This window comes from Lontra canadensis, unplaced genomic scaffold, assembly GCF_010015895.1.
Source record: "Lontra canadensis isolate GAN:19392208 unplaced genomic scaffold, GSC_riverotter_1.0 scaffold215, whole genome shotgun sequence".
Classification (NCBI taxonomy): domain Eukaryota; kingdom Metazoa; phylum Chordata; class Mammalia; order Carnivora; family Mustelidae; genus Lontra; species Lontra canadensis.
Window position 1 is genome coordinate 268299 of NW_022631209.1, and position 16753 is coordinate 285051.

At 38.2% G+C, this 16753-nt stretch overlaps 1 protein-coding gene across 1 annotated transcript in view; it reads left to right on the forward strand.

Annotated features, from left to right (window-relative positions):
• MYO3A (myosin IIIA) overlaps window positions 1-16753 on the forward strand; it is a 231609-nt gene that overhangs the window by 109866 nt on the left and 104990 nt on the right. The window contains exons 16-17 of the mRNA XM_032848954.1: window positions 7158-7256; window positions 7344-7458. Of these exons, the coding sequence (XP_032704845.1) occupies window positions 7158-7256; window positions 7344-7458 (214 nt within the window). The remainder of the gene's footprint in view (window positions 1-7157; window positions 7257-7343; window positions 7459-16753) is intronic.

Genomic DNA, 16753 nt, shown 5'->3' on the forward strand with positions numbered 1-16753 from the left:
TGTTCTCATAACTGTGTAAGACTCTCCTTGAGGCCTCTGGGGAAGCCAGAGATTCGGGGGGACACCATGATACACAGTGTCGGGGGCACCATTCACAGCGGCTTCTCTGGAGCTCTGTGCTGGGGCGCCAGTCACGAATTCCTTGGGAACAGTAACCTCTGGAGCTCCCCACTGAAGCCCTGGGGTTTGTAACCATAGACATAATCTTGTTAGTACTGACTGCTATATGGTTGGATATATTTTAGAAAATGGTACAATTGGGATTATATTTTAGACATACTGTGAATTAGTGAAGCTTTTTTCCAACTATCCTAAAGAACTATTCTAGTTTTATAGTGTTGTTTATTGGGTCTCCCAGTCATCACTTTAAGTTCCAAATTCACAATCAACTTGAAATCCATCTCAGTTTGTCATTGGAGCGTGGCTGCCTTATAGTTTTTCCATTCTTTAAATTTTTTTTGTTGTGGTGAGAAAAGGCAAGAAGTAAACTTGTAGCTTGGTTCTGACCTTGCTCATGCCCAATGCTGATGTTCACTGAAGCGTTACTGGGAACTGCACAAGGGATGGCTGGGAACATCATTCTTAAGGACATGTGGTCCTAGCTTCAACGTCCGAGCCCATGCACCACCCTTTGCTTGAAAAGCTCACCTGTCTTTGGTTCCCCAACTGGATTCTCCTGATTCTTCTCCTATTTCTCTGAATTTTGTTTTTCTCTGACTTTGATTCATCCATCCATTCCCCAAATGTGTGTTTACCAAAGTGTGGTCTTCTGGTTGTCCTTCTTTTCTCTACTCTTCTCGCTTAGCAATTCTTCTGCTGTCATGGCCCCAACAACTAGTTCTATGTGACTGACACCCAAAGATGTACTTCTCACTCCCACCTAAGTTCACATTTTTCATTTCCATGTACCTAGATATCCTGCTGCCATATAGAACTCAACTGTATATGTGTAGTCCTAAATGTCTTTCTTTTCCTGCTGGTCCCCTTTTGGGGGTAGGAAACCATCCTCCTCCATTTATAGAAAACCTCTGACCTTCCCTTCACTCTCCATGTCTAAAGACTTGGGAGTCGATCTCTAGAATGACTTTCACAGCTCTTCTCTGCTTTCCCGTCCTCTGCTGCTATTTTGTCTCAAGCCCTTGTTCCCTCTGATTCAGAAGTTTGAAAGGTTTGGACTTTCTGGCCGTTTGAACTCTCTTCCAAGGTGCGGTGATATTATACCATCCCAGACTTAGGGAAGAGTCTCAACCCAGAAGGTATACTAATCAAAAACAGTGTTACTTTTTTCTTTCAAAATGTTGGATTCTTTTTGAAATACTAACAAGGAAAGCAAGAATCTGCATTCATCACTCCATCAAGTCACCCACCTTCATATTAAGCATTTTTATTTGTTAAAGACTGAATAGAGTGTCTTACAGAGTTATTGACGAGGCACAAATATCAAATGTTTAACCATGTTATTTGAAAACCTCTTGAAAACCTCTCTTACAGAGAAGTTTTTAACCTTAATGAAGTCCGGTGTATCACTTATGTCTTTCAGGGATCATGGTTTTGGTGTCCCATCTAAAAAGTCATCACATAGCCACCATCAGCTCGTTTCTCTCTTACGTGATCTTCTTGGAGTTTTATAATTCTGTGTTTTGCATATTTAGGTCTATGACCCATTTTGAATTAATTTTTGTGAAAGGTGTAAGGTCTTTGGATTCCTGGTTTTTTGTTTTGCTCTGTTTTTTTTTTTTTTTTTGCTTGTTTGTTTGTTTTGCTGGTAGACTCCAGTTGTCTTTGCTTCATTGTATTACCTTTGCTCCTATATCAAGAGTCGATGGACTGTATTTATTCTGGGCCCTCTCTGTGTTTCTGTGTTTCATTGATCTGTTTGTCTTTTTTGGTCAATACTACACTGTCTCGATTACTACAGCTTTCTAAGAATTCTTGAAGCCAGGCAATGTCAGTCCATGAAACTTTTTCTTCTTCAATATTGTGTTAGCTATTCTGGGTCTTTTGCTTCTCTCTATAAACTTTAGGATCTAAATGTCAATATCCACAAAATAACTTGCTCGGATTTTGAATGAGATTGACTTTTATAGGTTAACCTGTATCCTGCAGACTTGCTATGATTGCTTATTAGTTCGAGGAGGGTTTTGGTTTTTTTTTTGTTTTTTTTTTTTTTTTTTGTCAATTCTTTAGGTTTTTCTGTATGGACAGTAATGTCATCTGTAAAGAAATACAGTTTTGCTTTCCCCCTCTCAAACTGTATACACGAGTTAGGACTTCCAATGCAATGTTGAAAAGGAGTTGAAAAGGGACATCCTTGCCTTGTTCTTGATCCTAGTGTGAAAGCTTTCAGTTTCTCACTATGAAGTGTGATGTCACCTGTAGTGTTTTTTTATAGATCTTCTTTACCAAGTTGAGGATGTCTCCCTCTATTACTAGTTTACTAAGAGTTTTTGTCATGAATGGCTGTTGGGTTTTGTCAAATTATTTTTCTGCATCTACTGGTATGATCATGTGATTTTTCTTCTTTAACCTACTGAGATGATGAATTACACGGATTAATTTTTTGAATGTTCAAACAGCCACGCATACCTGGGGTATATACCATTTGGTCATGGTATGTAATTCTGTTTATTCATTGCCAGATTCAATTTGTTTAAGTTTTGTTGAGGATTTTTTCATCTAGGTTCATGGAAGCTATTGGTCTACAGTTTTCTCATGATATCTTTATTTGGTTTCGGTATTAGGATAATGCTGGCCTCATTGAACAAGTTAAGTATTCACTTTGTATCTATCTTCTCAAAGAGACTGTAGAGAATTGGCATAAATTCTACAGGAAATATTTGGTATAATTAACAGTGAATCCATGTGGCATAATTCAAATATTTGGCATAATTCAACAGCAAACCCATTCAATAGCTTTCTATTTTGGAAGATTATTAATTATTGATTCAATTTCTTTAATAGATTTTTGAGCCTCTTCAGATTGTCTATTTCCTTTTGTGTGTGTTTTGGCAAATTGGACCTTTCAAAAGAATTGGTCCATTTCATCTAGGTTTTGAAGAATGGAGTTTTTCATAGTATTCTTTTATTATCCTTTTAATTTCCATGGCCTGGTAAGTGATGTCCCTTCTTTTATTTCTGATATTAGTTATTTTGGTCTTCTTTTTTTTTTTTTTTTCTTAGTCTGCCTGCCTAGAAGCTTATTGATTTTATTGATCTTTAAAAAAAAAAAGCTTTTGGTTTTTCTCTACTGATTTCTAATTTCATTGATTTCTGCTCTACTTGTTATTTCTTGTCTTCTGCTTTGGATTTCTCTCAATTTCTACATTAGATTTAATTTGCTCATTTAACTGGCTTTCTAAAATGAAAAGTTAGATTATTGTTTTTAGATCTTTCTTCTTTTTAATAGAGTCATTGAAGACTCTAAATTGTCCTCTATACACTACTTTTACTGCATCCCATGAATTTTGGTAAGTTGTGGTTTCATTCTCACCTAGTTCAAAATGTTTTAAAATTTCTTTTAATATTTATCTTTTGAACCATGTATTATTTAGAACTGCAGTGTTTGATCACCATGTATTTTGGAATTTTCCAGTTATCTTTGTTATTGATTTCTAGTCTCATTCTATTGTGATCTAAGAGAAGAGATTATATGATGTCAATTATTTTTAATTTGTTAAGGTTTGTTTTATGGCCTAAGATGTGGTCTGTCTTGATGAATGTTCCATATGAGCTTGAGAAGAATTTGAGTTCTGCTGCTTTTGGATGATGTAGTCTGGAAGATATCAGTTATGTCCAGTTGATTGATATTATTGTTGCATTCAACTGTGCCCTTACTGCTTTTCTGCTTGCTGGATCTGTCCATTTCTGAGAGACATGTGTGTTTAAGTTCCCAGCTACAATAGTGGATTCTTCTCTTTCTCCTTGCACTTTTATCAGTTTTTGCCTCACATAGTTTTATGCTCCATTGTTATGTCTATAAACACTAAGGATTATTATGTCTCTTGGGGAATTTAACCCTTTATCATTATGTAATATATTTCTTAATCCCTGATAAATTCCTTGCTTTAAAGCCTACTCTGTATGAAATATAATAGTTGTTCCTGCTTTCTTTTGATAAGTGTTAGCATGGTATATTTTTCTTTATCCATTTATTTTTTTAAAAGATTTTATTTTACTTATTTGAGAGAGAGGGTGAGACAGAGAGCACAAGCTGGGGGAGAGGCAGAGGGAGAAAGAAACGCAGGTTCCCCACTGAGCAGGGAGCCCAGTACGGGGCTCGATCCCAGGACCCTGGGATCATGACCTAAGCCGAAGGCAGACACTTAATGACCCAGCCACCCATTTATTTAATGGATAAATAAATATCCATTTATTTTTAATCAATATGTGTCTTTATATTTAAAGTATGTTTCTTGTAGACAACATATGTATAAGTCTTGTTTTTTTGATCCCTCTCACAATTTCTGTCTTTTAATTGGTATTATTTAAACCATTGATGTTCAAAGTGATTACTGATATAATTGGATTCATAGCTATCATCTTACTGTTTTCTAATTGTTGCCCTTGTTCTTTGTTCCTATTTTTGTCTCCCACTCTTTTTCTGCCTTCTGTGGTTTTTAACTGAGCATTCTCTATGATTCTATTTTCTCACCTTTCTTAGCATATTTTGATGATACTTCTTTTTTCACTTTTTTAGTGGTTACCTTAGAGTTTTCAATATATACTTATCACTAATCCAAGTCTTCCTTCAAATAACACGATAGTCAGTACCTTATAATAACATCTTATAATAACAAAATAATTCTAGTTTTACTCTCCAGTCTCTCATTTCATTGCTATGATTGATTTCATCATATATAAGCATACATAATATATACACATGTATATTTATTATATGTACACATAAGCATACATAATTGAATATATTATTGCTATTACTCCTTTATTTGTATTATTCCAGAAGCTGGGGAATGCTGTTTATACATAGACCACAGAGATTTGTCGTGCAAGTGAGAAAACTAAACCCCAGAAAGGCTGTTAACAAGGTGGTTAAAGATAAGGCTTTGGCCTTAAACAGCCCTGGTTAGACAGCATGGTACTGCTGCAAAAACAGACATATAGACCAGTGGTACAGAGTAGAGAGCCCAAATATGGACCCTCAACTCTATGGCCAAATAATCTTTGACAAAGCAGAAAAAAATATACAGTGGAAAAAAGAGAGTCTCTTCAATAAATGGTGCTGGGAAAATTGGACAGCTATGTGTAGAAGAATGAAACTTGACAGTTCTCATATAACATACACAAAAATAAACTCTAAATGGATGAAAGAGCTCAATGTGAGACAGGAATCCCTAAAAATCCTAGAGGAGAACATAGGCAATAACCTCTTCGACACGGGCCACAGCAACTTCTTTCAAGACAGGCCTCCAAAAGCAAGGGAAACAAAATCGAAAATCAACTTTTGGGACTTCATCAAGATAAAAAGCTTCTGCACAGCAAAGGAAACAGTCAACAAAACAAACAGACAACCCACAGAATGGGAGAAGATATTCACAAATGACACTACAGACAAAGCACTAATATCCAAGATCTATAAAGAACTTCTGAAACTCAACGCCCAAAAAACAGATAAGTCAAAAAATGGGCAGAAAACATGAACAGACACTCCTCCAATGAAGACATGCAAGTGGCTAGCAGACACATCAAAAAATGTTCATCATTAGCCATCAGGGAAATTCAAATCAAACCCACATTGAGATACCCCCTTAACACCAGTTAGAATGGCAAAGATTAAGAAGGCAGGAAACAACAAATGTTGGAGAGGATGTGGAGAAAGGGGAACCGTCTTACACTGTTGGTGAGAATGCAAGTGGTGCAGCCACTTTGGAAAACAGTGTGGAAAGTCCTCAAAAAATTAAAAATAGAGCTACCCTGCGACCCAGCAATTGCCCTATTGGGTATTTATCCCAAAGATACAGATGTAGTGAAAAGAAGGGCTATATGTACCCCAGTGTTCATAGCAGAAATGTCTACAATTAGCCAGTCTGTGGAAAGAGCTGAGATGCCCTTCAACAGATGAATGGATAAAGATGTGGTCCATATATACACTGGAATATTACTCAGCCATCAGAAAGGATGAATACCCAACTTTTGCATCAACATGTGTGAGACTGGAGGAGATTACGCTGAGTGAAATAAGCAGAGAAAGTCAGTTATCATATGGTTTCACTTACTTGTGGAACATAAAGAATAACATGGAGGACATTAGGAGAAGGAAAGGAAAAGTTAACTGGGGGAAATCAGAGGGGGAGATGAACCTTGGAAGACTGTGGACTCTGAGAAACAAACTGAGGGTTTTAGAGGGAAGAGCGGGGGGGGGGATGGGTGAGCCTGGTGGTGGGTATTAAAGAGGGTATGTATTGCAAGGAACAGTGGGTGTTATATGTAAAAATGACTCTTGGAACACTATATCAAAAACTAATGATGTGCTCATAAACAATGAATTTTGGAACACTAAAAAAAATAAAAATTTTAAAAACCTAATGATGTATTGTATGGTGACTAACATAACACAATAAAATTTTTAAAAAAATAAGGAAAGAAAATAAAACTAACCAAAAAAAATTTTTTAAAGTTAACAGACCTGGTTTGAATCCAATTTAGTCATCAACTGTGTGACCTGAAGGGAGAATGGTACCCCCTCTAAGCCTTAGTATCCATGTATATAAAATGAGGGACTCCTCTGAGTAACTAGGGTGTTACAGCAGGTAAATGGGATAATGTAGCCCTTCTGACCATTTGATATATCATCATAAAATTGTTTCTATTACTCTCTGCTCCCACTGGCATATAAAATCCAAGAGTTTAGTAATTGTTGACTATTTCACTCCTGCCACATTTCCAGTGTCTAGAACAATGCCTGGTAATCACTCACACATGTGCACTGAATGATTCCTATGAAGTACTTAGCAGTGTCTGGAATTTAATGACAGTGGTTGTTGAAAATAGTGATGATGACAGTAACAAGCCAAAATTCAGTACTCCGGGAAGCCCATGGTGGTGCTCATAGTTGTTCTGATAATTATATTTTCAAGTAATTTTAACAATTAGCAAATATTCTTACTAATCGCCTTACTGAAAATGTCTTATTTTTTCAGTGGAGAAAAAAATTTTCATATCTTTTACTACATCTATGCTGGATTAGCCGAAAAGAAGAAACTAGCCCATTACAAATTGCCTGAAAATAAGCCTCCCAGGTAACGCAGCAGGTGGCACTTTTCTAAGTAATGCTTTCACTTTCCATTGAACTTTAGATTTTGACTCATCCTTTCATATTTTTTCAGATACCTACAAAATGACCACCTCAGAACAGTACAGGACATGATGAATAATAGTTTCTATAAATCCCAACATGAATTAATTGAGCAATGTTTCAAAGTCATAGGTTTTACGATGGAGGTAAGTTTGAAAGACATCGAACCTCTTTAGGAAGTACCTTTTTGTCATCGCTCATGGTAAGAATGACCATTTATTGAGTGACTAATATATGCCAGACATTGTATCAAGTGTTTTATGTGAATCATTCTTTTAGTTACTGAAACAACCTCATGAAATAACTAGAATACTTACTAGAATGTTACAATATTTACTTTATACATAAAGAAACAGTGGTATTGACATATAATTGAATTTGGTTTTGTTCTTAATCTTTTGCTTACATTTGCCTCTCCCCATATAATTAACATTTTATACAAACGAATAAACAGGAGCAAATGGCATGTTATTTTTTTAGTGCAGTCTTGTTTTCAATGCAACTTTTTAAATACAACTTTATTAAGATGTAGTTCACATACATATAAGTCAGCCCTTGAAAGGGTACATTTTAGTGACTTTTAGTATAGTCACAGTTGCACCTCTATCACTATAATCATTTTTAGGATATTTTCATGCTCTAAATTTTTCACTCCTAAAAGAAACATGTTAGCATTTAGGAGTTCCTCCCCATTCCTGCCTCATCTCTGCTTCCTATCACCGGAGTTTTTTCTTCTGGAAAGTTCCCAAAAACAGAGTGATACGATATATCATCCTTTGTGACTGGCTTCTCTCATTCAACTCTCGAAAGTTTTCAAGTTATAACATGTGACAGCACTTTATTGCTTTTCATTGTTGAATAATATTTCTCCTTATAGATTTACCTCATGTTATGTATCCATTCATCTGTTGATAGATATTTACGTTGGTGCATTCTGGGGCTGTTAGGCATAATGTTGCTACGGACATTCATGTACAACTTTTTTGTATGGACATAAGTTTTCATTTCTCCTGGTATAAATCTAGGAGTAGAACTACTGAGTCATAGGGTAACAGTGTTTAACCTTTTGAGGAACTTCTAGGCTGTTTTCCAAAGCAGCTGCACTGTTTTATACCCTAACCAGGAGTGTATGACATTTCAAATTTCTCCATATCCTCCCTAATACTTACTATCATCTGTCCTTTATTTTATTTTTTATTTTTTTAATTAACATAGTATATTATTTGTTCCAGGGGTACAGGTCTGTGGATCATCAGGCCTACATATTTCACAGCACTCATCATAGCACATACCCTCCCCAATGTCCATAACCCAACCACCTTATCCCTGACTCCCAACCCCCAGCAACCCTCAGTTTGTTTTGTGAGATTAAGAGTCTCTTATGGTGGGTGAAGGACCTCAATGTGAGAAAGGAATCCATCAAAATCCTTGAGGAGAACACAGGCAGCAACCTCTTCGACCTCAGCCGCAGCAACATCTTCCTAGGAACATCACCAAAGGCAAGGGAAGCAAGGGCAAAAATGAACTATTGGGATTTTATCAAGATCAAAAGCTTTTGCACAGCAAAGGAAACAGTGAACAAAACCAAAAGACAACTGACAGAATGGGAGAAGATATTTGCAAACGACATATCAGATAAAAGGCTAGTGTCCAGAATCTATAAAGAACTTAGCAAACTCAACACCCAAAGAACAAATAATCCAATCAAGAAATGGGCAGAAGACATGAACAGACATTTCTGCAAAGAAGACATCCAGATGGCCAACAGACACATGAAAAAGTGTTCCATATCACTCGGCATCAGGGAAATACAAATCAAAACCACAATGAGATATCACCTCACACCAGTCAGAATGGCTAAAATTAACAAGTCCGGAAATGACAGATGCTGGCGAGGATGCGGAGAAAGGGGAACCCTCCTACACTGTTGGTGGGAATGCAAGCTGGTGCAACCACTCTGGAAAACAGCATGGAGGTTCCTCAAAATGTTGAAAATAGAACTACCCTATGACCCAGCAATTGCACTGCTGGGTATTTACCCTAAAGATACAAACGTAGTGATCCGAAGGGGCACGTGCACCCGAATGTTTATAGCAGCAATGTCTACAATAGCCAAACTATGGAAAGAACCTAGATGTCCATCAACAGACGAATGGATAAAGAAGATGTGGTATATATACACAATGGAATACTATGCAGCCATCAAAAGAAATGAAATCTTGCCATTTGCGACGACGTGGATGGAACTAGAGGGTATCATGCTTAGCGAAATAAGTCAATCGGAGAAAGACAACTATCATATGATCTCCCTGATATGAGGGAGAGGAGATGCAACATGGGGGTTATGGGGATAGGAGAAGAGTAAATGAAGCAAGATGGGATTGGGAGGGAGATAAACCATAAGTGACTCTTAATCTCACAAAACAAACTGAGGGTTGCTGGGGGGAGGGGGGTTGGGAGAGGAGGGATGGGGTTATTATGGACATTGGGTTGGATATGTGCTATGGTGAGTGCTGTGAAGTGTGTAAACCTGGCGATTCACAGGCCTGTACCCCTGGGGAAAAAATATATGTTTATAAAAAATAAAATTAAAAAAAAAAAGATGGTGATAATATTCCTCGGCCAATATTTTGCATATCCCTTCCCTGCTTAATTTTCTTATTGTAACATGTAAATATATAATATACTATGAAAAAAAAAAGAGTCTCTTATGGTTTGTCTCCCTCCTAACCCCATCTTGTTTCATTTTTTCCCTCCCTATCCCCCCACTACCCACTGCCCTTCTCTCAGATCCCTCATATCAGAGAGATCATATGATAATTGTCTTTCTCTGATTGATTTATTTTGCTCAATATAATACCCTCTAGTTCCATCCTTGTTGTTGCAAATGGCAAGATTTCATTTCTTTTGATGGCTGCATAGTATTCCATTGTATGTATGTATATGTGTGTGTGTGTGTGTGTGTGTGTGTGTGTATATATATAAATATACATACCACATCTTCTTTATCCATTCATCTGTTGATGAAGATCTAGGTTCTTTTGGGACATTGTGGACATTGCTGCTATAAACATTAGGGTGCACGTGCCCCTTTGGATCACCACATTTGTATCTTTAGGGTAAATACACAGTAGTGTGATTGTAGGGTAGCTATATTTTCAACTTTTTGAGGAACCTCCATGCTGTTCTCCAGAAGGGCTGCACCAGCTTGCATTCCCACCCACAGTGTAGGAGGGTTCCCCTTTCTCCACATCCCATCTATCTTTTATATTTTAGCCATCCTAGTGGGTATGAAGTATATCTCACTGTGGTTTTGATATGCATGTCCCTAATGGCTTGTGAACCTGAACTTCTTTACGTGTACTTACTGGTCATTTATATCTCTTCTTTGAAGAAATATCTATTCACATACTTTACCTTTTAAAAAAAATGGGTTGTGTATTATTATCGAGTTGTAAGAATTATTTATATTGTAAATACAAGTCTCTTATCAGAAAAAGGATTTGCAGAAATTTTCTCCCATTAGTTGCTTTTTTACTTTCTTGATGGTGTCCTTTGAAGTATACACGTTTTTAATTTTTATGGGGTCTAGTTTACCTGTTTTTTCCTTCTATTGTTTTGATTTTGGTATCATAGATTAGAAACTATTGTCTAATCTAAAGTCACAGAGATTTATGCCTTAGTTTTCTTCTAAGAGTTGCATAGTTTTTGCTCTTACATACAGGTCGCTGTTCCTCTTTGAGTTAATTTTTGTTTCTGGTGCAAAGTAACTTCTTTTGCACGTGGACACGCAGTCATACCACAGCCATTTGTTGCAGACTCTTCTGTCCCCATTGACTGGTTTTGGCATCCTTGTTGGAAATCAGTTGGACATAAATGTATAAATGTAGAGCTTTACTTCTGAATTCTCAATTCTAAGATAGTGACCTCTCTGTCTGTGTTATGTTAGTAGCATGTTGTCTTGATTATTGTGTCTTTATAATAAGTTTTGAAATTGGAGCGTGTGGGTTCTTTTGCAAGATTGTTTTGGGTCCCTCAAATTTCTGTGTGAAATTTGGGGATCAGCTCATCACTTTCTAGTGCGGGCTTGTAAAACTTTGCTTTTGTTCAGCTCTCTCTTCCCCATCTCACCCCTCCCATCCATGTCTGCTCTCTTTCCCTTTCCCCAGCCAATGGAGGGTAACAACTCAGCATACGTAATCCAAAATTTCATTTTTGTCTCCCTGTTCATAAAACATTGTACATACCACATACATACATGTACACATACATAACATACACATGCCTCTGGAGGGATGGTCATTGTTTATTAATACGGCATTATATCACACAACTTTTCTATAGCTGGTTTCTCTCACTCCACAATAGCTTCCAGAAATCCCTTCAACTCATCTAGTATAGCCCTAAATCAGTACTCTTAAAGGCAACATAGTGTCCCATGGTGTGTACTACCATAATTTATTCTGCCATTCACATATGACTGGGCATACACGTCTCTTAATGTTTCCAGATCTTTGTCACTCTGAGCAAAACCAAAATAATGCCTTTATTTCCTGGTGCTATTTATTTCTATAGGATAGGTCCCTAGCAGCGGGATTGCTGGGTCAAAGGGTATGTATACTTTAAATTTGAATATGAATTACAACATTGCCTTCCAACAACTATGAAATACTTCATATTTCCACCAGCATTGTATGTGACTATCTTTCCCATCACCATCTCTGCCTTGTGTTGTAGCTTTTTAAATATTTGTTAATCTGATGATGGGTGTGAGTACCAACTCGTTTCAAGTTTGCATATCCTTGACTAATTGTGAATTTGAGTTAATTCCATTTGTTTGCTGGCTACTTGGGTTTCCTTCTGTATGAACTGTGTATTTATGTTGTCCTTTTTATTGAGCCATTTCTGAGTCAGTTTGTAAGTTCTCATTGAACATTATAGACTTCTTTTTATCACTTGTGTTATAAATATGTTTTGGCTTACTTTTTTAAAGCTCTTATGTATTTCTTTATTTGAGAGAGAGGGTGTGTGTGCACGAGCTGGGGAGGGGCAGAGAGAGAGAGAGAGAGAGAGAATCTCAAGCAAACTCCACGCTGAGCAGAGCCCAGTACGGGGCTCGATCTCACAACGTTGAGATCATGACCTGAGCTGAAATCAAGAGTCAGACCTCAGCTGACTAAACCACCCAGGCACCCTCGTGACATACTTACTTTTAAGTCACATTTTTTACCATACAAAAATGGGGTTTTAATTTTTATGTATTCGGACAAGTTTATCTTTTTGTGACATCAGAGATCTCAACTTGGTTTAAAAATTCTCCCCTTTTTCTCCCTTACTACATGTAGTCTCCCAGATTTTTTTTTTAGAAAGCTTAAAAAATATATTCACTGTATTAAATATATTTAATCTATTTGAAATTTACTTTTCACATAGTACCAAATAGGGCATCACGTTTATTTCCTTCCACTGATGAGCCAGTCATGCCTCACACTATATTAAAGACTACCCTTTGCCTACTGGATTGACCTTTCTTATATTAAGGTCTTATATAACATGAAATCTCTTTCTGAGTCTCTCTTTTATCCATCAGTCTGTGTTTCTGTCTCTATATCAATATTCTGTTGACTTGATTACAGTGGTTTAACACTATATTTTTAGTAAGGCATCCCTACCAAGAAGGCAAGTCCTGTTCTCACTTTCTTCTTTTCAGTACTTGCCTTAGCTATTGTCTGGTATCTGTTTCTGTATAGAAACTTTAAGATTAACTTATCTGATTCTCAAACCCCCAGCTGGACTTCTAAGGAGAACTGTATTAAATTTATATATTAACTTCTGGGGCATTGTCATTTTGATAATGTTTATGTCTTCTCATCCCAGATCATGACATGTCTTTCCCTTTGTTTAAGTGTTGTTTGAGGTTTTTAATAATTTATATTTTTATTTATCTAGAACTTAAGCTCTATTTTTAGGATTTTTTTCTAACCAGGTCATGGTTTTTAGTGTAATCCTCAATATTTTTTTTCTGCTGGTAGACTTTTGTAAATATATAATCATGTCATCAGCAAAAAGGATAGTTTTATACTTTTTTCCTCTTATATCAGTCATTTTATTCTTTTGTATACTTGAAACATCTAAGACTTAGGGTCTCGATATTAATTACTAAGGATTATAACTTGCCTCCCTGTCTCTTTTCTGATTTTAAATAAAAATAGTTTCAGTGTTTTGCTCTTATTTCTGATAAAGAGCTTTTATCACATAATTTCCTTTTATTGTTGCTTTGCTTAGGGCTGCTCTTTGGAATACTATAGAACTTTATCAAATGTCTTTTTATCATCGGTTGACATGATCATATTTTTCTGCAGCAACTTGTTGATATCACTTACTATGTTGATAGATTTCTTAATATGTAAGTGTCCTTAACATTTCTGGAATAAACTTAATGTAATCTTCCTTGATGAATGAATTGGTTGTGGGGAGAAGTGGCTAAAAGGTTGAGCATTCATAGGGAGACTAGCAGGCTGTTTCCAGGACCAACCAAGGAGAAATAACTTTCTAGATCACAGAGGAGTTAACACATGACTTTCCCCAAAGACTTCTCCGTTTTTGCCAGACAACTGTGAATTACATGGACAGGAGGAAAACAATACGGTAGATTCAAAGGCAAGCCAAGGTGGAATCCAGCCTGAGGCAAATAGTTTAATCCTGAGAGGTCTTGAGCTGAAGTTGAGTAACTCTTTGGCTTACAAATAGAGATTTCAGCTTGCCGGCTGCCAATTCACCGACCCTGCCTGGAGCTATGGGTTTACAACTCAAGCTGTCATCAAGTCCAGAGCCAGTAAACTGTCTCTCAGATCGGGAAACTTGGAGGCTCCAAGGTACCTGGGCAGAAAGGAAGTGAGGGGCGCCTGGGTGGCTCGGTGGGTTAAGCCTCTGTCTTCAGCTCAGGTCATGATCTCAGGGTCCTGGGATCGAGTCCCACATTGGGCTCTCTGCTTGGCAGGGAGCCTGCTTCTTCCTCTCTCTCTGCCTGCCTCTCTGCCTACTTGTGATCTCTCTCTGTCAAATAAATAAATAAAATCTTTAAAAAAAAAAAAAAGATGACTGGAGGCCTTCTCTCTGTTGATGCATTAGATAGCTTTTAGGTCATAAAATGGAACAAAGAATCCATTTTTGGTTTGGTTTTGGTTTTGGAGGTTTTGGAGGAAGGTTTTGGAGGAAGCTTATACTCTGCTCTTTGCTGTAATGTTACATGTAATGTAATGAAGAACGTTCTCTGGGGAGACAGTTGCCTGGTTCTTACAGTGGCCCGTGTGTGAATCTCATTCCCCCGCTCTGCCCTCACAAGAGAAGACAACAGTGACGACAGAGTTGGCAGGGCGACTGAATGGATATATGAGAATGGGAGAATTGGCTTGACCAATAGCAGGCTTTGTTGGAGAGCTAGGAGAGAAACAATGAGGACGGCACAGGAGTTGACAGGGGAGGGATTCTTCAGTGTACAGAATTTCCCGTGGCTTCTCACGGAAGGAGTAGAGTGCTGTCCACCCGCTATGTGCTCTGAGGTCTGGGTGTGGCATTGTGTCCACCTGACTGCCTTTTAAGAACAACACCTGAACTGTCATATCCAAGGTCACAGATAACCCTCATAGGTCTCCTAATATAACTGTTACTTTTATTATAGGTAAAATAAATGTGTTTGTCAGTGGTTCAGCTCTGGGTGAGGAAGTCCCTGACTCGGGAGGCATGAGTTTCAGCCATACTCCAGCTCCCTTTCTTATGCTCTACTCCTGATGTCCCGAGCATCACAGGTGACCACTGGAGTCTTTTGCTCTCTGGCTCAAAGGGCCAAAACCTTGTCCTCCTGAGTTTTTCAGCACAGTATAATCCTAGATTGGCTGCATCATGAGTGAAATTAGGATGTTTGCTGCTCTGCCTGCTGACATGGTAGGATTTAGTTTAACCCTAACCCTACTCCAACCCCAGTCCCTCCCTGCTGCCCCGAGCACCTTCCCCACTTTGCCTGGCAAAATTCCCATTCAAACCTGGCTCCTACCCTTCTGCTCTGTCACTTGCCCTCCCTAACCCTGCCCTCACCCATAGCTTGTACCTGTGGGGACAAGTTGATTTCAGCACTGGGGGGAAGGAGGGGTTTCCTGGCTCTCAAAGCAGAAGCCAGTTGATTGGTGGGTGCCACGAATAAAGAAAAAAGCAGCCATCTACCCTCCCCTCCAGTCCTTGGTCATAAGATGAGTGTTGCTAGGGGTAGGTGCCCCTCTGGACTGTGGTGTGGCCCCACTGGCCGACGGGTTGGGAGGACACATCACAGGTTAACCGCATCTCAGGGCCTTCTCCAAGCTGGAGGCATGTCGTACCCCAGGCAGACAGCTCCTGCTTCTCGCCAGGGCTGGATCCCCTTGTAGTTCTTTTCCCTGCTCTTTGCCATCAGAAGACCCGATCTTAGCAGTTCCCTCCCACAGAGGCTGATAGCTTAGAAGCAGAGAATCATTTTTAATTGGTTTGTTTACTTCTAAGTCCCCCTCATTAGAGGCAGGGTTTTACTTCTATTTGGCTTAGCCCCTTCCTCTTGCTTGGTAGAACAATGTTCAGTAACATTAATCCAGCCTTGCGTTTAACATCTACTGACAAGTCAAGTTTGTTTCTTTCAAGCATCATATTCCAAACTTAAACATGCTCAGCGTTCATCCGTCATGGGAACATCAAAACACACAGCTTAGAATAAAGGAAAATATAAAATCTGTGGCTGAAGTGAAACACAGTCCCTGCTAAATAATAACTTTTAGTCCAGTCCAGCGTGACTCTCCTAAGACGTGGTGTCTCCCATCTGAGAGCAGAGACTCCGAGAGTTAACGGGGCAGACTGACCAGGTTTGGAAGACAGTGGACTTAAACTGAGTAGGTGTTTACTTCCTTTTTATCCAAGTCCTGATTTTTTTTTTTTTTTTAAATCTCACTGGCTTTCTTAGTGTGTCCTGTGTCAGAGGCCGCAGCATAGTTACGGTGATTCTCCACGAGGAGTATCTTTCTCTCCCTCCCTTTCTCCCCTCCCCCTTAGCTTTCTCTGGTGGGTTGTTGATAGCACCCATGGTATCTGTGTCCCGAGGGGCTGTGATTCACTTGTGCACTGGCGAGTCATTATAATCCAAAGGAAAGGCAGGCAAAGCCGAATCAGATAGCCTCTAAAAATCACACAAATTGGAAAACTCTAAAACTTTTTAAAACATATGATTTCCTCAGCCATTTTCCTGCCACAGTTTTTAAAATAAATGATGACTAGTTTTATGATTCAGCTTATTTTAGAGATGATACTTACTGTGTCATGACAGGAAGTTGTATTTGTTTTTCTTCGCACAGAGTCATATGTCTTTTTTTTTTTTAAAGATTTTATTTATTTGACAGAGAGAGATCACAAGTAGGCAGAGAG